The sequence below is a fragment of the Sebastes umbrosus genome, chromosome 4 (assembly GCF_015220745.1).
Source record: "Sebastes umbrosus isolate fSebUmb1 chromosome 4, fSebUmb1.pri, whole genome shotgun sequence".
Lineage (NCBI taxonomy): Eukaryota > Metazoa > Chordata > Actinopteri > Perciformes > Sebastidae > Sebastes > Sebastes umbrosus.
Genome location: NC_051272.1, coordinates 24,370,682 through 24,393,452, shown reverse-complemented (window position 1 = coordinate 24,393,452; position 22,771 = coordinate 24,370,682). Strand labels below are relative to the sequence as shown.

The 22,771-nt window shown below is 41.6% G+C and overlaps 1 protein-coding gene across 1 annotated transcript in view; it reads left to right on the top strand.

Moving 5' to 3' along the window:
- Nucleotides 1-22,771, top strand: part of b4galnt4a (beta-1,4-N-acetyl-galactosaminyl transferase 4a) — a 161,285-nt gene that overhangs the window by 42,710 nt on the left and 95,804 nt on the right. The window contains exon 2 of the mRNA XM_037767852.1: nt 9,849-9,961. Within this exon, the coding sequence (XP_037623780.1) occupies nt 9,849-9,961 (113 nt within the window). The remainder of the gene's footprint in view (nt 1-9,848; nt 9,962-22,771) is intronic.

The following is a 22,771-nucleotide window of genomic DNA, read 5'->3' as shown; positions in this document are numbered from 1 at the left end:
CCTTGCATTCCACTTGACTTCCTCTTACAGTCTCCACCAGTCTCCCCCCTTGACTTCCAGTTTAATCTCCTCCCCCGTACCCTCTTGCATTCTAAACCCCTGCACCCTGTCCCCTCTCTCGCCTAATCTCCCGGTCTCTTTCCCACTCTTGTGTTCTCAAAAGCCTCTTGTTTCGCCGTCCTTTGCAATTTTAATCTCGTTCCCCGACGGAGGGAGAGGAGGCGACGGGTGTATTTAACGTTCTCTCACGTTGCCGGTGCTAGCTCAAGGGGAGAACAGCCTACGTCACTGAGATGGAGTCACAGTGTTCTCGCTGAGAAGTTCAACCCCGTCAATAATTTACATAGAGCGTGCTGCTGCCGTGCATTTCCTGTAACTCTTTTGTCTGCTCATCCTGGCAAACCTTTCCTGTGTCTACGTTTGATTCTTGCTTCTCACAATATTCAGTTCCTATCCATCATCTCCAGTCACCTACTTTATTCGGTAAACTCGCTCAGCGATGCAAACAGCCGACTCCTCCAAACAGCTAATCAGTATGACAAGGTCACGAGGTTCATTTGCTGTTAAACCACACATTAGAACAGACATGGTGCATAAGCTAAGTAATTTTGAGTGAAGTATGGTTGTTGCAGGGCCAGAGGTTGTTGTTTCAGCATCACAGCTGGCCTCCTGGGATTTTCAGAGTGATAAAGGAAAAGAAAACGTGCGGTCGGCTGCACTTAAGCAAGCAAAACCACCTTGACAGTGAGGAAGGTCAGGGGCAGATGGCTAACAAGGATGCATCAGTACAACAGGGCTTTGCAGAAGGGCGTGTGTTTGTCAAACCTTGAAGCAGCAACAGCAGAAGACCATGGACTTGAACCTTTTTTTTTCACATTTTATTTATTGTAGTTTTGCATACATAATAAAACAAGGTGGATAAGACATACTTAAACCAGGTAGACAAGTACAACAAAAAACAATAAAAATAATAAGTAAATAAATAATAATATTAATAAGAAATAAGAAATAGATAATAATTACATTAAAACCTGTCCCTATTCCCCTCCCCCTTAAATAGATAACATTTAATTAAATACAAAATAATAAAGGAATTATGTATATATGCATTGATAGTAACAATAAGACAAAAAAAGTTCGGGCAATTAATTTTTACTATTTTCGTTGTGGGGGCTGAGTCAGATTTCCATAGTTTCAATATGCATCTCTTGCCAATTATCATGCCATACACCAAGGCCGTGCAGGCACTGCAGACTACATTTTTCACGTTTGTGGAGTACCAGAGTAAAGCAGTTTCAGGGTTATCAGTTTTGGACATATTCAGAAATAGTGGGTTAAGAGTACCCTCAGCAACCTTGCATCTATTGCATAACGTTGAGAGATCAGGGAAAGTCTGGGTCACACTTTTGTCGGTAAGGAAAAACAAAAGAGAAAGCTGCAGCGGTCACATGATCAACACAATGATCAAACATAATATTCTAATGAATTTTGATCTTTGGTGTGACATGCTTGCAGCAGGGTGAGAATTTGAAGTAAACAGCATGAAGTCATTCATCGGCCCTGCCTTGTGTCAAAGAAACAGGCGAGTGGTAGCTGTGTGGGAGTATTTTCTTGCACAAATTAGGCCCCATGGTACCAGATGTTGAGCTTCATTTGAATGCCAAAGGCTACTAAAGCGTTGTTGCTGACCAGTAATCCTTTTCCGCATGGCTACCTCCAGCAAAGGATAGTGTCACAACTAGCCTCTTTATAATCTCAAAAAGACCTCAGTGTGCTCCACACAGTCTGGGATTGAATCCAATAAAACATCTCTGGGATGAGATTGAATGAAGGGTTAGTATGGAAACAAAAATCAATTGCAAGTGCAAGATGCTATTGAGTCAGCACGAATCAAAATATATATGGAGAGTTTCCAGCACCTCTAAAATATATTACTGCTACTTTAGTTGCTTTTTTTGGTCAAATATCAGATCACTTTCCAATATGACAATTGCACAAATAGGAATGTAGTTCTGAAATGATTGTTCGATTACTCAAATATATTTCTTTATAATCGATCAATCATCATTTATGAGAGACAAACAGACAGACTATCAATTCCTCATATTGATGCTTTTCAACAGATACGCATGCACAATGACGCATATGCACACTGTATGACATTTCACTTTGTTTGGGACCGGAGTTATGGTGGAGAGGAAAAAAAGCGCTCAAAAGCATGGCGCTATTACTACTGAATCTGAGGGGATGCACCCTATTTTTCTCTGATAATACTACACTGAACAACAAATCCGTGTTGTAATCAAAAGGAGGACGGCTAGTAACGCTACTTGTTAGAAGCTGGTGGGCAGCACAGTCCTGCTGGGCTAAATAACGGAGCTCCTAACGTTAACGGAGGTACCACTGAGTTATATTATGAGGTGTTCAAGTTCTATTCAGTAAAAATGGCTATTGGGCGAAGGTAAATTACAACGTTATCATGATGTGTTCAAATGTAATCCCGTAAAATTAATTTTTTTGGCGAGAAACTTGAATAAATTCAGGTGTTTGTAGGAGATGTTTTCACAGCAATATAAAATAAATAATAGAGACGGATTATGACCTGTTCAATTTCCTAACACTAGCTCTAAGGAGCTCGCCAAGATTTGTTTTAATCAGAGCAAATATTTAAATAATCACAATATTGGGTTTTTATGCGAATAACCACTGTAGATGGCAATAGAAAAGTACAGTACAGTACTGTGTAAGCTACAGTACCCTCCGTTCCATGAAAAATAGGCCTCCCCGGAAGCTACGGTGTCATTAGAAAAATTCAATTAACCATGCATATAATGTTTTTTATGTAAAATATATCAAACATTGAATGACATCAGATCTAAAATGTGATTCCTTCATTTAGCGCATAGGTTTTGAGTGGCAGACAAAAAAATATACTTGGTACGCAGAGAAAAAAGTTAATTTCAGACCCTGTTTGGGGATGTCAGTCGGATTAAAACAAGCACCACTTTGGGCTTCTGGGAACTTGTTATTGGTATTTTTCACTATTATATATGCATTTAAAATAGTGAAAAGACTCAAGAGTGAATCGATTCATTGAAAACATAGTCAGAATAAGATAAGATAGACTTTATTCTCCTGAAGGAAATTTGTGTTGGACAGATACAGTATCTGCTGTTAAGAAATACAAAATAACATACTGCATACATACAGTACATACTGTACTTACACAGACTGTCGCCAGTCCACATGCACACAGACACGGTACCTACAGTACATGCATAGACTGCTACCAATCAACAAATTGCACACTTCCTGTAGTTACTCATAGTAGTGTACTATGGGCAGTAGTGTAATAATTAAAATATTTGGTAGTTGTAAACCCTAGAAATTTGTACTTTGAATGTAAGAACAAATAGATTTTTCACCTCATTTTGAACATTTGAATATGTATCTGTAATTTGTAATGTGTTTCTTTCCCTGCTGTGTTCTGTTGCTAGTCCTCCATTAACGTTGAATCTTAAGTGTGCCTTTTCAAAAGAGACCATGTAGGAACCAATCTTGATATAACACTGGCAAATGAGTTGTGATAATGACTGTTGGCGTTGTTCTGTAACCACCGCGAGCTGCCGTGTTGGACTGTGTGCTATTATTTCCCCTGTTTACCAGAGGGCTGTTACATGGAACAGATCCTGAGGGCTCCCAAACTTCTATCTAATTTGTTATGGCTGGACTGGACACATTAGGTTCAAATTAAAACTTCTCCTACTTAACCACTTCCGTTTTATTTTTTATTCCATCTATAATGTTCAGTGGTTTCTCCTCTCCTAACAGCCCCTCGTTGCCGTTCTCGTAGCTCCTGCTGCGCTCACTGCTTTGATTCTGTGATTAGCATTCTGCTGTATCACCATTCTGTCTATCACTTAACATACAGCGGAGCGCCGTCGTGCACTGAAAAGTGCTTGTTTGTCAGTCTTGGTCAAAAATAAAATGAGACACAGAGATGCAACACGCACACACACATGCATATATTGTATGCATATATGCACACAAATACACTGAAACGCATAAATATAAACTGGCATTCGTACAGCGCAGATGAGAGCTCCGACAGCTGCAGTTCGCCGAAAGCTATAGAGTTAAGAATATCATTAGTTGTAAAAGGGCAGCCAGACAAGGTGAACTTATTAATCATTTCTCAAAAGTAGAAGAAGCTGGAGAAAGTTCCCCCAATCCTTGTCTCTATCTACAGGTTACACCCACATAAACCTCGGATAAGACTCCTGTTTATCGTGGTATTTAATACACTCCGTCCCAGACTTAACTCTCCAAAGAAATGGTCTCTATCTCTGTCCTCTGGAGGTTATAGAAGTTGCTCTCCGCCATCTTATCTGCACAGTAAATAGTGCTGTAGTTTTAGGAGTGAACAGATTAGGCAGAACATTATAGTGGAGGCTCCTAAATGATTAGTATTCAGCCTTGGCCTTCTGGTGGCGGGTGGCGGAGCTCGTAGTCGATTGGCTTCCATTAACCTGCCAGTCTGCTCTTCATTACTTCATTAGAGCCCGCGTGGAGGCTTGAGGAAGTCCCGTCACAGTCCAGGGACCAGGACTGACTCCTGACTCGCTGCGGCTTGCCACGGGGCATCAGACTTATACCTCGGCCCTCGGCTGCTGCACACTGCATCATGGTGTGTGTGTGTGTGTGTATGTAAGTGTAATGCCTGCAGTGCGTCCTGTTCTTTCAGTCCTTTTTAACTTTGTGTTGGTGAGTAAATGATAGCAATGCATGCTGGTTAGTTACTTAGGAGAACAGCCAGGACCAACCTCATGGTTTGTATAGCTCATTCACCATCACGGGACCATTTGATTGGTTCATCAAACCTCTACTTCCTGCCAGCAGGGGACACATTATTTATGACTCATTCAATTTGCAGCACCACATCTTTCTATTCAGTTCCTTTCAAATGGCTTTATTGGGATGACGTAACACTGTACATGTTGCCAAAGCATATTTAAATGTTAAAATTGGGGCTGTCAAAGTTAGAGTGACATTGAAAGGGAAATTTGTTTTAACGCCACTAATTTCTTTAACACAATAATGCAATTGATCTTTTGGAGGTTGTAGCGGGCTCATTTATAAAGCTAGAGTGATAATACTGGTATTGCATTAAACTAGAAAACCGAATGAATCCATTTGTCACCATGTCATACTAGCTTGTCATGAAGGAGACTGAATAACGCTTCAAACTTGCTAAATTTGGGCGAGGAAAAACTGGCATGGCCATTTTCAAAGGGGTCCCTTGACCTCTGACCTCCAGATATGTGAATGAAAATGGGTTCTATGGGTACCCACGAGTCTCCCCTTTACAGACATGCCCACTTTATGATAATCACATGCAGTTTTGGGACAACTCATAGTCAAGTCAGCACACTGACACACTGACAGCTGTTGTTGCCTGTTGGGCTTGAGTTTGTGATTGAGCATATATTTTTATGCTAAATACAGTACCTGTGAGGGTCTCTGGACAATATTTGTCATTGTTTTAATTAAATATTTGAATCGATTGACAGCCCTATTTGAAAAGTTAACATTAATTATATTGTATATTAAAATCAATAAAATAAACTGAAATACAATAAGTCCTACTATTCAAAGGTTGGTTGGAACAATACCAGCAGGAAACAAAGCAAAACCAACAATCAAAAAACAATAACAAAGTGCAGGTAACTGTCACTGATTACGTTTACATGCACAAAATATTCTTCTTTATTTTTTTTCCTCTTATTCCGAAAAAGACATTATCCCTACTAAGCTGTTTACATGGCTAATGAAAATGAATATTCTACTAATATTCACGCTTACATCAAGCTCTGCATACTCCGATTAACGTAACCTGTAGCGGACTTGTTCCTCCCTCGTTCATTCCTTCAACCACCTTCTTGAAAAGGTCGGCGTTGCCATATTTGCGGATATATCCAAAAATCGGTTGATATCCAAGTTTTTCGCAATATTTTAAAGTAGGTGTGTTTCTCCTTCCGACCACAAATGTGAGCTTTTCTTTTAGGCATGCATCTCAGTAAACTGTCGGCTAGTTGGTTTGTGTATAACGCACAGAGCTGGCTGTAAACAGGCAAGAGGCCGTGTGTCACAGACTGCAGTAGAAACCCCAAATTGAGACTCATATTCTGAATGCTCTGTATACATTTCCAAAGAATGCTCCTAAAACCTGAATAATATCATCATATCCCACATGTCTTAATCGGAAAATTTATACATTCTGAATAAGGCCTAATTCAGTATATCCAAATGGAATACGATTTTTACATGACCTGTATCAAAGTAGAAATATTGTCATATTCGGAATAATAGTGGAACATACCTTTCTATTTGACAAACTACACATGAGCATGTATACCTGTGAGACATGTATGCATACATTTAATCAGGACACACACTCACACACGCACTTAAACCTATCTTTTAAGAGTGTTAAGGAGTGCTAGAAGGAATATGTTGGCAAAGAATGTCTGAACACACACACACACATTACAAGTGCTTTGCAGTTCTCATTATCTTCCTCTTTTGGGATCGTTGAAGAATTTATTAGAAGAATATATTAGCAGCGAATGTTCTATATTTTTTTTTCAAACATTTATCCATATAAAAGGACTCCGGAAATGGGGCACTAATGATTTAAATGTAACTGAAATTATATAAACAGCAGCGGAAACTTATTTCCGCGTTACACTTCACTCACTTTCCTACGGCTCTGCATACAGGGTGCAGAGATGGAGTTTGTACTCTTAGTGCTTAAGAAGTCTTATTTTCTCAGGAAAGAAGTTCACTCAAACATTACTCTCCCCAGACTTCAAAAGATAATGCTTGGGGGACTTGAAGACGAGGAGAAATGATTTGAAAGTGAATTCTTAGTTGAAGTTTACCTCCTAATGTTGGTCGATTGCTCTGTGTCATCTGGCTGATGTTTCCACAAGTGATTCTCTTTCCGTCAAACTCTAATGCTGTTAATCTTTTCTCTATTTATTGAGGTATTAAAGAAAGCTCTGATGGATTTTGCCTGTCAGTTTGACCATCTGTACTGCTTCAGTATTTCTCTTGCATACAAAATACAATGCGTTCCTTATCGTACGGAGCATGTAAAGGTGGAGGTTCTACAGTAAGGCCCTTATCATTCCAAGTATGATGAATTTGAACCATGTTATCTTGGACTGTGGGTTATTTTCAGAAGTTTCACAGTCTGCCGTCTCTATTTTGAGACTCGAAGCTGTCACTCATTTAATTTCCAGTTAGGACTGATGTGAGATGTGTGCGTTCTGCGTGCTCATTCATCTTTAAGGTGATCACTTAAACATAAATGAGGCGAGGCAAAGGGGAGTCTCACCTGGCTCCCTGGAGCATCACCTGCTCATAATAGTCTCATATAAACGGTTAAGGGTAGATGTGCTGCCAGCTGAGTCATGCAGTGACTCATGCAGTGTGTACGCAGAGGAAGAACAAAAATAAACAGCAAAATGAGGCAAGAAATAAATGGAAACGCATAAAAAAATCTAGATTTTATATTTATTTTTCATTTGGCGTGATTTGTTATATTCTAATTTCAGTATCATATCCTTTGTTTAATATCTTTGTTGGATTTTTGACATGGTTTATGTAAAATTTATGAAATTTAAATACATTCAGACACATTTTTTACTGCCGCTACTGAAATCTACATGTACAAAAAAAAGAGGTTTTAGTTACATAGCGAGATCAAAACTTGGAAGTTGAAGTGTCCTACTATTTTTGGCTCAACAATGGCAGGAAAGTCGGGCTTGAAGTGAGACCAAGTTGAGCACGGCTACTCTTTGGTGTTTGCTCTTTGATCTGGCGAAGCTTTGATCGACCCCGGAGGACGTACTTAGACTGTTCGTGTCGAGTTTTCGCAGCACGGTTCCTGTGGCTCAAGTGGCCTTGTTTGACAAGGAAATGGCACTCTCTGAAAGCTTCTGCGACTTCCATTGCTTGGTATTATGTTTTTTTGTTCTTTCTTTTTTGGAGTTGGGGTGACATTTCCAGTGCACTTTGCCCTGAGTCAGAAAACATACATACATAATATACCCTTATGCAATCAGAGAGAAAAGTGGGAATACAGTTTAGACGGCTAGATTGTGAACACTGCGATTTTCTCTGTTTCATTTCTTAAGCAAAAGGAGCTTTTTCAGATCAAAGCTGAGTTTTATTACAGTTGTTTTGGAATCAGTGAAATTGCAAAGGGAATGGAGGGAGACAGGCGAGATGATGTGCAAACAAATGAGGAAAACAAATCATCATCACAGATTATGTTTGCCGGAGACTTTTATGGGACGCAGATCAAGTTGTACAAGAAGAAAAACGTTCACTGTTGCTACATTTTCATTTTTAATTTTCACTTTTCTTTGATTGTTTTTCATCGTTTTATCTACTGTCGCTTTACGTGAACGATGAGTGAGCGCGCACACCCATCTGTCTTCTCCTCTTCTCCTCGACCGCATCAATCTCCCCGCAGCCCAACCCTGCCACACACACACAGACACACTTACACACACACACACACACACCATCTAATTCAGCCCACTCAGACTCATTGTTAAGGGGACATATTGGAAAACCATTAGCTCTCATTATGCTTTATAGCCACCCGTTCTCCCCATTCTGTCTTTTAATCACAATCCATCCCCGTGTGTGTGTGTGTGTGTGTGTGTGTGTGTGTGTGTGTGTGCACTCCAGCCGCCCCCTGCTCAGCAGACAGTAATGAACCACTTTCGCTGTAATGCTTTTGGGACACCACAAAGCCCCCCGTGCCCCCTCCCTCTTGCTTTTTATGGGGGAGTCAATGGCACAGGCGCCACCTTTTATGGCAGCCCATCGGAGCTGCAGCGGTGTTGTGCATTCGCGAGCCAATGTCAGCCAAATGGGATCGAATGCTGTGCAATAGAAATAAAAAGAGATTGAAGTGAATGGGGTATGGATTCCCTTTTTTATATGAACTCCTCGTCGAGGTAGAAACCCTTATAGGAAACCTTATGAGTATCCATTGGCTGCTTGTAACTCCAAATAACCAGGCCCTCGTAAAGTGCTGAGTATCCTGTTACAGCCCTGTATTGAATTGTGCTCCGGTTTGATCATCCATGACAGCGTGTACGTATATGAGCGTGTGTTTTGCTGGCAGACAATTTTAACCATATGCTCTGTGACGGACACACAAAATAACACACACTTGCATGCACACACACACTCTCGTAATGAGTGGATTTAAATTCCGGTTGTTCTCTCCCGGCCAAGGCAACTGTCATCATTGTGCAGCAAAACTCCCATAATCCATCTGTGGCATGACAGCATCCTAACAGCTCCACTTCGTAGCAAGAAAAGCCATTCTTTATGTCTCTCCATTTCTCGATCTCTTCCTTTTTTTTCCCATTTTCACTCCCCCCCTCTTCACATTTCCCCTCCGGACCGTTTTTTATTCTTCTCTCTTGTCTCTTTTCCGTTTTTCCAATTACATTTTTTTTTCCCACTTAATCTCCTTTTTTCTCTGGAAACTTTTATCTGGGTTTGATTACACTAGAGAGGCTTAGTAGGAGGGGAAAGTGAACGATAGCTCGGAATTATTGTTGACCACGATGATGATGGTAATGAAGATATTCATAATTATAATTATGCTATAGAGATGATAGAGATGGGAATGACAATGATGCTATTAATGATGATTAAAATGGAGATGAGGATGGTGACAATGAGGATGATGATGACTAGCGATGATAATGGTGCTTGCTGGCTTTCTGAGCGCTGTCCATGTTTTCACCTTGGCCCAGATGGAGAGAGACAGACGGAGGGGACGGACACCAGCCGTAAGAGGGACGCTCGCTCCTCGGCCGGACACCACAAGAGTGAGGACACCAGCGACAGCAGGGAGGACGAGGCTGCAGTGAGTCTTTCTCTCTCGCTGTCTTTCTTCTTTTCTGTCTCACCACTCTGGGGCGAATATTAATGTGATGACAACACAAACACCCACATCCTTCTGACTATAGATGGGGAAACATTACAGAATCTGTAATCAGATTTCCTTGTTTTGAAACTTTTCATTTTTGCTCATTAAAACCCATCTACAGTTTAGCCTCCTGACCCCACCCACTGCATTGAATTTGAATAATGTTTCCATCTCTAGGAGGCCACAGCTCAAGATATACTGTGAATACATCACGCAATCTAACCTCCTCCTCAAACGTTTATTTCTGTGATAGTTTTTGTGCTGAGTGATACAGTGAACAGCAGAATATGAGAGTTTGGATCACCGCCAGAGATCATTAGCACTTGGTACATGCAGCAGTAAACCACTGAGACAATCTGACACTTAAAGTCTTATTTCCCCTGACAGTGGGTGGATTTTAGGGTTAAGCACAGCAATTTTACCCACAGATAAGTTCCAAATACTGCAAAACCTGCAGGGCACATTAGCTCCAACTGTGTGTTGAAATGACGAGCTCCTGTTGCTCCCAACAAGCTGTCCAAATGAGGATTATTATCAAAACTCACTCAAAAAACGTTGACAACCCACAGTCTGATCTGAATAAGTGCTAAAGTGTATTACAAAGAGAAATATCTAATATAATTAAGGGCCTTCTACAGTCAGGAACTGCTTATTTTTGGTTGTTCGGTCTCAACAGGACAGAGTTTGATTCCAAAATAAGATTGAAAACCACTGTAAATAAGACTGTATCTCTCTGGGTGTGTCCAGGCTTTTACACCAATCAGTCAAACACACCGTACTCCCGTGCTGTAATCTTTTATCTCTACTTCAATTGTATCTAGCTGTTTTCTTCCTTCTTCAGTACCGTAAAAAGACACTTTCAATACTCTCCAGATTCACCACTCACCTTCTGGCCTTGAGGCAGGCAATTTATTATTAGTCGCTCCTTCCTCAGCCTCAGTCAACCAGGTTTCCAGGCCAACACTTGCCACTCATGTTGACGGGCTGTCTACCTTGAAATGATATCTCGCCTGAGGCTCAGGTATCTGTAAAACAACCTGAGGTGCCGAAGAATCAGGCCGCGAAGGCAGACAATCCGCAGTAATTACATGTTCACCGCGCAATGGGGCTGTGTTGAATATTTGATGTAAAAGAGGCCTTAGATATTGTAGAGCAAGGGATGTAGGCGGATACAGATTAATGAGATGTATCCGATAGTTATTGGTATTTTTTTTTTATATAATAAAAAGCTTTTACCTCTCTGTCCGCTAGAGAGGATCATTATTATGGGCTGTAAAGGAAGTCCCTGAGAAGCTGATGGGATGTAGAATGAATTCTAATGAATTATGAACTGGTATCAGTACAGTTTATTCTATGAAATGATCAGTCTTTTTTTGCTTCTATCTATATATACCACATAATTAGTTAGTTAAACTTAGGCAAATTTGTGATTTGTGATATTTGGCTATACATATAAAATGTACATAACTTGACTTAAAGCTACATCGGGTAGAAACGGAGCAAATATGATAAAAAAAAAGATGTATTTATTTTTATAAAACGGTCACTATATCCTGATTGTAGTACATTAGACAGTTAATCTGAAAAAAAATCATGTGCCTCTGTGCCCTCCGGTGCTCCTAATAGCATCTGCTAGATTTCACAGACACAATCAGACAACCAATCAGAGCCGAGCCGTCCAGCTGCTATCTATGAGCCGGCTGTCAATCACTCCCGAACTCCCGAACTATGTCACTCTATCATATCATAGTGGTCGCACTGATTTCTGACCTGGATCTGCAGTGTAACGTCACTCTAATCCACCATACAAAACATGCAGTATGGCCACACACAAGCTGTGGCTGCAGGAGTTTAAGACCCAAACACAGTTAAAGTTAAAACCCAAATTGTTGATATCGCTGTATTTCTGTTGACTATAGCCGAAGGGGAACATCTGAGAGAAAAAGAAGACGATATATCTTATTCCATAAAATGCAGTCGTCTTCAGAATCGATTTAAGTGGAGGCTTTAGGAAATGTGCTCGTAGAGATAAGAGTCATGAAGGGGAGCCGGCGGGGGTTTTCTGAACGGCCCTCCTCTAAACTGTAAACCTGCCTGATAGCGTTAGGGCTCCTCTTCTGTAACAGTCATATGAAAAGCGAGTCTCAGGATGAGTCAGTCTCGCGTGCCGAAGCTCAAATATTCCGCTGCACTGTAAGCATTCTGCTGAAGTCACTAAAACGTGTCAGAAAGTTTATGGCGTGCCCTTTATGAATTTTAATAGCATCGCTTTGTCATTTTGTTCCCTAAACGACGGGTGATAGATTTGGTTTGCTTCAAATAATGATCACTTAGATGAACTGTGTTCGTACTCGGACGGTAAACACGCTCTAAATCATCACAATTACAATATAGGAGATAGAATTGGCCCGCTGCAGGAGGTGCTTAGTTGGATTTACGATCTGTAGAGTATACCGTAAGACTGAGCACCATTTGTGGTTATCTATAACACTGCTTTATTTGTAGCTATCATTTTAAAGGTGCGTGTGTGTGCGTGTGTGTGCATATCAACACAGCTCACCCTTAAGACTTTTCTGTTCATCTCTATTCATCTATAATTTACATGCCCATTTACCAGCTCTTTGTTCCAGCAGTGCTTGACCTCTGAGTGTGTGCTTTTATAAGTGTGCACGTAGCATACCACGTTTCACTTTTTCTCTCTCGCTGCTCATTCAGCACCAACATCTCGAGGAAAGCCGAAGCAACATAATTGACACCTTGAGTCGATGTGACGCCGCTCCAGTGAGAGCGCTCCTTCACTTAGAGAATGCCAGTGCCAAAGGCCAGCGCTGTAGTTCGTGTTTCCTGGCCTGAGAGACGAAGTTAGTTCAACACCAGACGTGTGTGTGTGTGTGTGTGTGTGGGTGGGTGTCTAAGAGAGAGAACGACAGAAAGAGAGAAGGATGATTTAGTACGTTTAATGTGCTGTAATGTGGGTCAGGGGGACAGACGCCCTTCTCCCTTGTTTGCCATCTCTGTTAAGCTCCTCTAATGTTTTGTGCTGCACTAATAGCTCACTAAAGCTGCCATTTCAGAAATTTCAGACAATGAAACCAAAATTGCATGGATGAAAACAAGCAGAAAAGCCCCTAAGGCTGTGTGCACTCAAGATTAATAGACAGCCTAAAAGGAAGTGGAATGACCTTATTGCATTTGGGCACAAGGACTGTCTCACACACACACACACACACACACACACACAGATAGAGAAAGATACTGGTGCATCGCCTACTGCTTAAATTAATTTAATGAGGACTTTCGTGAGACCTGCAACACATATCAAGTCTCCAAATGACACTTTTTTTTCACTTGTTCATCTCTCAGTTTCTCACACTTTCTGCCTCCTGCCTCCCCTCTAAAAGTGGAACTGATAGAAAGAGCTAAGTGGCATCCTTCCTTGGTGTGAGTAAAGGTGAAGAGGTGGATGCTGGTTTCTGATAGAAGCCTTGCAAATGTGTCCTGCGAGCCTCTAGTTTGTTGTCAGATGGATGGAGAAAGCGGTGACAGAAGAGAGAGAGAGTGTTAATCTGAGCACATTAGAGGGAAGCGGGGTTAAGGCGAGTTCAGACAACAGGGAGGACATGAGGGGATGGAAGGAAACAAGAGAAAATCACACGTAAAAAGAAAAGATGAGGAGCAGGATCGTCTGTAGAGAGAGTAATTGCGTTCCTCTCTGCCTCTGTGAAATAAGGCTGCGACTGAGCAGCAAATGTTTGCCTCTGAACCTTTCTTTCTTTGCCTGCAATTCACTAAAATTGCTGCTTAAATAGTTGAAGGAGTGTGTTAGGGTTGGCAATTACAGGAACCCAATTTCTGTTTATTTTTTTTTATGTTTTGAAAGACATGGAATATCTCCCTGGCCACCTGCTGTTCAAGACAAAACCTGCAATAGATTTACACTGTCACAAAGTGTTTGTGTGCGTTTGTGTGTGTGCCACCTCCAGGTTAGCCTCCAGGTGGTTACCCCTTTGTCTGACAGTCATACTAAGGTTATATGAAGCCAGGTGGTGCATACACATCAACATGTATGTGGCATGTGTGTGTGTGTGATTGTATGTTTGTGTGCGTGTAGTTAATATGGATGAGGTGTAGATTCTGTGCTCTGCACCCTGCTCCTCCTGTCAGTGGCAGATTGCTTTTGGGGCTCCGCCTCTTCATGTCTCGTACCTGATGAGAGGGAAGAATGATGAAGGCTGAAGAGGAGGGTTGGGGCTTCGCAGTAGAAAATAGAGGCTGGAGGACAAAAAGAGACAAGAGAAGAGCAGATTTGATGAAACTGGGAATCGTTAATATTGATTTTGATGATAAACCAGGGCACGCAAGTGTCGAAAGGTATTTTTTGCTTGTCAGTCACGGATGTTAGAAAGAAGGTTATTCAGACAGACACACTAAGAAAATTGTGGAAGAACAAAACAAGATTGACAGCCACGTGCATGCCATGTATGAGTGGGCCATGTTGCCTTAAAATAATATCACGATATTGCAATGCAATTTTGCAGGGGCCGACGGGCTGTGTTCTTTTTTTCTATTTTACACATACAGTGTGAACACTCAGGTCGTGGCTGACAATCCGACCGTACAGTGTGAGCACATAAATCGGGAGCTTTGGCTTCACATTGCAAATTATGTACTCGTAAATTAGGAGTAGGAAGACAACATTTCTAAAACCGTACATTGTATGCCTAGCTTATTATCATCACAGAAGATGAAAAATGTCTTAAACTTTCAGGTCAATAAATCTATCATGCATTAGTATCTAATGTCACACAAACACACACACACACAGAGGACAGGCCAGCGACTCCCAGTGCACTTTCCCAGACAGAAGACAGTGAGCTGTAATAAGCCAGTTAGCCAAGGTAAAGGCCTGCAATCGAGGTCATGGAGAGGAGAGGAGAGGAGAGCCAGGGAGGACGAGTGTGAGGAGATATTTCACCTACAGGAGGCTTGCGAGAAAGGGCTGCACCATTGTCTTTCACCTGACAGAGATTTTAATCATAGTGGCAATTTTACTGCAGCTCATAAACCGCAGCAGCCAGGCCTCATTGTTAACCTCCAATTGCTTTCAGGGCTGTAAATATGGCCGCCTTACATCGCTCCGGCCTTGTCGATAGTTTATGGGAGATGGGAAGGAGGTGGTGCTGGCATGGGAAGACACGCCTGAGAATGATGAGGAGCAGAGAGCACGGACTGACTAGTAAATAAACACATGGCCGATCAGCGAGACTCCACACACTCAACTGCACCGCACAGATTTGGCCGGGATGATACAATGCTGTGTGCGCTAGGCGGGCGGGTATTAGGCTTCATGTAATCTGTGTAAATGGACCCAAACATAGGGATTAGCGTCACAGCGTAATTGTTCAATTTGACATTTAGATTTGACCGTGGAGGTCAGTGACACATGACTCATTTTCCCAGGTACCCATTACATTTATTTAGCATTTCCAATGCTGTCACGGATTGAAAAAGGATTGTCGCCGAGCGAGTCAGGGTGATGCTTCCAGGCAGTGACTCAGTGGCCTCCTCCTCTCTGACATTTGGTTGAGGGAGTTCTCTCCTGCTGATTGGATCCGCAGCCAGCCAAGTGGAAATGGATCTCCCATGAGGAATTTGGTACATCAGCCTGAGCGCCCTACCCCGGGATGTCGGAGCTCGCACTGCGTTTGTTTTCTGACACTTTTCTCAAGTGTGTTGTCTCCTGTGTTACCGAATCAGTTTAATTACATTTTTTGTCTTTAATCAAGAACTCCAGTGCCTACATGGTCCCGAGGGTCTGTCGAGAGAAGCAAAGAACAGTTAGCTGTAAAATATGAACTCAGAGCTTTTAGATAATGGTGGGTCCATTCCTCCCGAGGCACTTTTGACCAGATGAGCGGTTGTAGCGGAGGACGGTTAAGAGACAGAAACTGAGACAGTGTGGTTTGCTATATAGGAATGAAATACAGACAGTAACCAACTATAGCCCAGACGCTATTAACAATGAAGTAGCAGTTGTTCTCGCACAAGTTCTAAAGACACGAGGACAAAGGACTTTGTCTCACAATAATCTCACTCAAGAAGTCTACTGAAACTAGAGCAATTCAAGCACAAGAGCGCAAGAGATGGTTAGAAAAAGGCGTCTAGACACAGTGTGCTGTTATTATACTTGAGATTAATCAAATGTTACAGTGATCTTGTTTGGATTTTAACGGGAAGCTGACCAGTCACTGTTTCCGGGTTTTCAATTTCAGTCTATCGAATGGCTGCTAAAGATTTCTAAGGTCTTGTTTTTTTCTCTAAAACTCAACGACCTCTCCAGGACACATGTTAATAGTCCCACATTAACCTTCATCAAACATTTAAACATTTAATTTATCACAACTTGGGTGTTCAGAGGTATTCCTATACGCAATAATACGATTGTGCTCACCTTATAGCTGGGATCTTTGAATGCAAAAACACTGCTAAAAAATCTGATGTGGCTAGAAACATAAGCAGTCAGCTGATCATGCAGGTTTTAAACAAACTCTAAGTTTAGCTAAACTTCTTTGGAAGCAAACGGTAAAATTGTTCCCCAAACTGTTCGGTACAAAAACTCCCATCAGAGTACAGACAGTTCAACGTAGCTGCCGTGGTCGTGCAATGAGGGATTACTGCTGTGCATTAGGGTTGTGCTCACTTTCAGTTTCACCGCCAAATAAAGTGGTTCAGGTAATCTGACTACGATGTTGGCTTGTTTACAACCTGTACACTTGTCTGACTGCTCATTTTCTCTTGTTCCTAGATCTTTGGCAAGTACAAGGTCATCATAGCTGATGGAAACGATGATCACAGCTATGAAAATGAGTCTCATTCCATCTTTGTAGTCATCGATCAAACCTAATCAAAGGACTAGAGCTATATTCAGGATTGATTTGGTCTTTACATCTTAACATTCAAACCTTTTTAAAGTACCAGTCTTTATGCAGAAATCAATATATTCCCTTGGATGTACATAATTTCACCCGGTTCAGCCACAAGCCTCTGATAGCCCTATCTGTAACCCTACAAACAGTGAGCTCTTCTCTGTCATTTTTCAAACTTGGGGGTGTTGACAGCTCTGTTATATGGGGCTATTTGAGGGTTCAGGCCAGAATTGTTTTCCCTCTGGGTGCTTCAGTGCTTTCACTCATTCTCACTATCACTTCTCAGGCATTTGCCGGCCTGGTGTTGGTTCACAGAGGATGGAGATCCAAGCTGTGGGCATGCAATAAACTCACAGGCAGGGCTCCAGCTCTGAGGTCTGCACTGTCTTTATACTCTGCTGCCCACAACTAGATGCCAACAGAGTGGAAGGCTGTTCCGCAACACCAAAAGCTCTGTGTGTACATATGCAGTATTCTGTACATGCACACAAGTTGTACGATACCTACAGCCAAAACCTAAAGAATTGATTTCAAGAGAGCGTTTAGTTTCATTTCCACCCTCTACATCCTAGATAGGGAGGGAAAGAAATTTCACAGTGGGATCTCCCTCAATCCTTTTAGGCACACTATTGAAGGGTTCTTGCTCTTTCCTCATTCGTTCCGACTCCCACCTGCTGGCTCTGCTCCAGCAGTGGTCAGCGCTAAGCTGTTACCGGCTGGCTGTTTGCCGTTGATGGTCAGTTTCACGCTGGGACGATGCTGGGTGGAGGTCATTAGGTCACAAGACATGACGCTAGACTTATATGTCTGTTTATATTTCTCACCTCCAGCCCTCTCACTCTGTGGGGTGCTTTCTATTACGCTGACATGATGGCTGCCTGCTGGTTGAGTGCTGTCAAAGTGGACTGCTGATAAAGGCGTCGGAAGTCAATGAGTTCAGGGCTGCGAATCCCATCACCACAAGAGAAATGATGTTCCAAAATGTTGTGAGGGACAGGGGCAGGGACATCACGTTGGTCAAGGTCGGCAACAGTGCTGGGCGATTTACTATATAGACTTAATTTGAATTGTTTTTTGCACAATCTGTGAAATGTCTACATCATGAGACATGAGTTATTAGAGCGTGCATGAAAGGTTACTTTTAGTCCAAAAGAAACATAGGTGATAGAAGGCTACATCAGCCATCTTGAGTCACAGCAGTACTGTAAACTGTGATGTGAATAGTCACAGTATAGAGGAACAAGTGGACAACCTCTGGGGTTTGAAAAGTGAAGCCAATGCAGAAGAGCCAGCAGGGGGCGACTCCTCTGGTTGTAAAAAGAAGTCAGATTGTATAGAAGTCTATGAGAAAATGACCCTACTTCTCACTTGATTTATTACCACAGTACACATTGTAAACATGAGTTTATGGTCTCAATCGTTAGTTTCAAGTCTTCTTCAATACAGCATGATGTTCATTTAGTAAATTATGGTCCCATTTAGAGTCAAATAGACCATAAAGCAGGGGATGATTTAGGGCGTGGCTACCTTGTGATTGACAGGTTGCTACCACGGCGTTGTCTGGTCCGAGAGTTGTCCGTGTTTTCGTCTCACAACTTTAACCCTTAATGTGTTTTCAGTTCATGAACGTCAATTATAACCTTTTTGGTCGCCTATAAATGTCTTATTCAGTGTTTTAGGTTGTACTTAGCTCCACCCTCTCATGTCACTTCTAGTTGCAAAAATGCTGACCTTGAGGCTCCGAAAACGGCAGTCCACAAACCAATGGGTGACGTCACAGTGACTACATCCACTTCTTATATACAGTCTATGATAGGAAACCACTGTAGTGTACTGAACTGGCCTGACCCCAGATAGCTGGCCCCAGCTCTTCCATAGTGAATCTACAATCTACGAGAGGGACAGACTGGAAAAAAGACTTATCACACCAATGTAAGCTCTCAGTTTGTGCCTGTTGACGAGATATTATCTCCGGTTACGAGAGGTGAAGCCTTCAGCCGACTGAACAATGTGCAGATTGTGCTAAAAATAAAATAAAAAATATGTTTCAATCACATTTTTTTCTCGCTGAATTAAGCAAGGAAAAATGATTAACATTGTGAATCGTCCCTTGAAATGACGTTGAATAACCGTCATGGTGAAATACCTTTCCAATGGAGCCCAGGTTGTGGGAGTTCAGTGTAAATGTATACTCTTACTTGCCTCTGCAGTCTGATCTCTGCATATAATCCCTTTGTGGTAAGGAAATAGATTTTTCCCGGATGGCTTTTTACGACACTGCTTGTATCATTCAATGTTTATTTCACAAGGTTGATTCCAAAACAAGTAAAAGATCCGTGTAAATGTGCTATGCAGACGTACTCCTACAGGATCTGTGGTGTTACACCGGAGGATCCTTGAGAACAAGAGCTGATGGTGAAAGGCCTTGTCTGGGAAAATGCATCAACCTCTGCAAGACTAACTTGTTTAAGTGCTTAATGTTATAAGTGCTTTCAGAAGGCTGGATCATAGAAAATGGCAGAGGATGTCATGAGTGTAGAAGATGCCTGCGTGTCTGCCAGAATAAACAAGCAGGTGCGGCTCCTGTTGCCACTCGATAAAGGGGGAACAAAAAACATGCACAGCTCCATTTTTCCTCTGTCCCATAAAGAATAAAACAAACAGTTAACAATACAAACAAGGCAGGGATAAGAACCTCACTGAACAATAGCAGCAATCTCAGTCTCTCTCCATCTTCCTTGCCAAATCTCCCACAACGGAGGCATTTATTTGACAAGATGCAGATCAGGCTTGGCAGGGTAGCACCATGGATGGATGGATGGAGTGATTGGAAACAAAATTGTTGGTGTGGGCACGCTGTGTTTCTGTGGGTCTAAAGAAGAGGAGGAGCACGTTCATTTGCATTCCCGTGGGAACATTTCCTGCTTTCATCAGTATTCCCTGTTCGCCAGAGTTGGAGCGAGCGCCATATCGCCGAAGAGTTGGAGGGGATTTTCGTGTTTTGCTTCAGTTTCCAACTTTTCTCTTGGGAGTTCTCTATAGGTGCCTGCTTTCATGTGTCTCTTTTTTTTCCTTTTAGTCTGCATTCTTTCATCTAAGAGTGGCCTCAAAACATTAACCAGTGTATGGAGAGATGCGTTGGATGTAACTCATTGAAGTTGCATACAGAATAAGTACTGCTACTGACAGTTTTAAAAGTTAACATTCGGGTAGGTGTAGAAACACGCTGGTAAAACAGTGCTTTAATTTATCTGGACCTTCACTCTCACTTCAGTTATCTATTCAAATTATTCTCATACATATGTTTGACTTCCAAGGTCAATGTCTCTTTCTATCTGTGTCTTACTAGTATCTTTCTTTGCTTCTCTCCATCCGTCCTCTCTTCTCCATCTACCTCTTTTCTCTCTTCTTTGCTTCCACTCATCCTGTCCTCATTTGGCTGGTGTGTGTTTCCAGTCTATAATGTATTGTCTCCTGTGGTGAACCAGCCCATGGGCCTTTGCTCCTCATTGATCCCTGCTGTCCACACGCTGTCCTGGCAGAGGCCAGACTCTTGGAGCCCGTTGATTGATCTCCTCAGGATCCCTGCCTGCCTCACCACCCATGGTCACCCACCTTGCTCTTCTCCTGTCTTCAACTCTTTTATATGTCTTGTCATCACTTCTGTCACCTCTGTCTCCTCTTGTTCTACCATTCTTCATCTCCTAAATCTGGGCTAATGTCTATATGTAGTTTATATAGTGACACTTTTCTTTAACTTTCCTATTTAGCATTTATAAGCAGTGTATAAACAATTGTTTATAAAACACTAGTTGTAAGCAGGTTTATTAATGTATTTTTCAACAAAAATAAGTAACATCTTCTATGAAGTGTCATTGACTGGTGTATGTAAGGGATAATGTACAGCGAGCTGGTCATTGTTGTGGAGTCCTGCGTCGCCCTGAAGGGGTTTATTTCACAACAATGACCCACTAGCTGTGCATTATCCCGCTTATTACACGTCTACTAAATAGTTAATTAATTATATAGATATTATTATAGAATTTATATAGATAAATCTAAGTTGTAATCTATGTGGTTATTATAATACATTAATACTATATTTCATCTTCATATAAAATATGAAGACGTAGTACTTTATATGATTACAACTGTTATATTATATTGAGCATTCAGTAACTCTTTATACAGAAGTTATGGATGATTCAAAGGGGGAGTTATGGTTGACAAATGCATCCATCCATCCATTATCTGTAATGGGTACACCCTGGACAGGTCGCCAGTCTATCACAGGGCTGACACATAGAGACAGACAACCATTCACACTCACATTCACACCTTCGGCCAATTCAGAGTCAACAATTGACCTAACCTGCATGTCTTTGGACTGTGGGAGGACACCGGAGAACCCGGAGGAAACTCACGCTAACACGGGGAGAACATGCAGACTCAACACAGAAGGGCTCCAAGCCAGGTTTTTGAACCTGCGACCCTCTTACTACTACCGCTTATAACGTTAAAATGTTACCCTTTACATTTCTCTTTTATATAATATATACCATATATAATAACATTTAAATTTTTTTTTTTTGAAAATACAAACTTACAACTTGCTGTATCATGGCTTTTGTAGCTTGAAAATCATTGCCGTGCCATTTGGTCAAAGTTCCTTAAAAGTATGCGTGACTGTAAAACTTTTGCAGGAATATTCACAGAAAAAATGGAGACAGTGAAGGGAGTACCACATCATCATGATAGGTGACTTCCTCCTCCTCCTCCTCCTCCTCCTCCTCCTCCTCCTCCTCCTCATCTCATCTCATCTCATCTCATCCTATGGGTATGAGAGAAATAATATGCTTTGCATCTGCATTATAATTCCATTTTACATTGGTCCGTTATAATACTGGTATAATGATGTAATAATGCTGTAATATTTTAGTCAATATAACCCGCTGCAATTGACAGTTACAGATCACACTGCAGTGATTACCATAGAAACCACAGTTTGAGTTTGACCTTTAAAAGTCTTTGTGAGTAGCGGGTAAATCAGACAGGCCTCATTTACCAGCTACTCTAATCATGCCACATACATCAGATATGATCTTGCACTTAATGTGCTGCTATGACAACTTACATGTCGTAACAGCGCTTCGAGGAAATAAAAAAAAAACAGGATTTAATATTAGACATTGACTGTGACTGTGAAACGGCTGAGGTAAACGAAAGAAGGTGATTATTCTTCATGTAGCTCATCCAGGGGTAATGGCCTAAACAGTCTATTAATCTGGCTACAGTAGCGGACGGCTCAAGCTGCTGAAGCGCTTTTGTTTGGCTCTGTTGTTATTGTCAGGATATCAATTCCTTTAAGCGTCCTCCTGGATTTATTCTGTCATTAAACAACCCACTGCCTTGATTTTTCTCACATGAGCCAGTAGAAGTTTGCAGATATATATCGACGCAGGAGTCGATGCCTCTGGCTGGGAGGCATAGATGGATCTGGAGTGGCCGTTTCAGACTCTTGTGAGATGGCAGCTGGCGGGAGAAAACCAATTTTTATTGGCTTTTTCAATTTGCGCCTCACCGGACAGGAGCAACACTATGTTAATTGCAACCGGTGAATCGATGGCGTAGTTTGAGTGAGTGCCTCCTTGTCTCTGTGCTTATTCAAAATTGAAAAACCAGAAGATGAACTTCTCCTGCCACTGTACATGAAGTACGTACATTAACAGGGAATGGCACTTTGAGATATATTTTCTATTCAAGGTCAAATGCAAAGTCATTATCACATAGGGGTGTGTCGGGTAACTGTATTTTTGAGTGA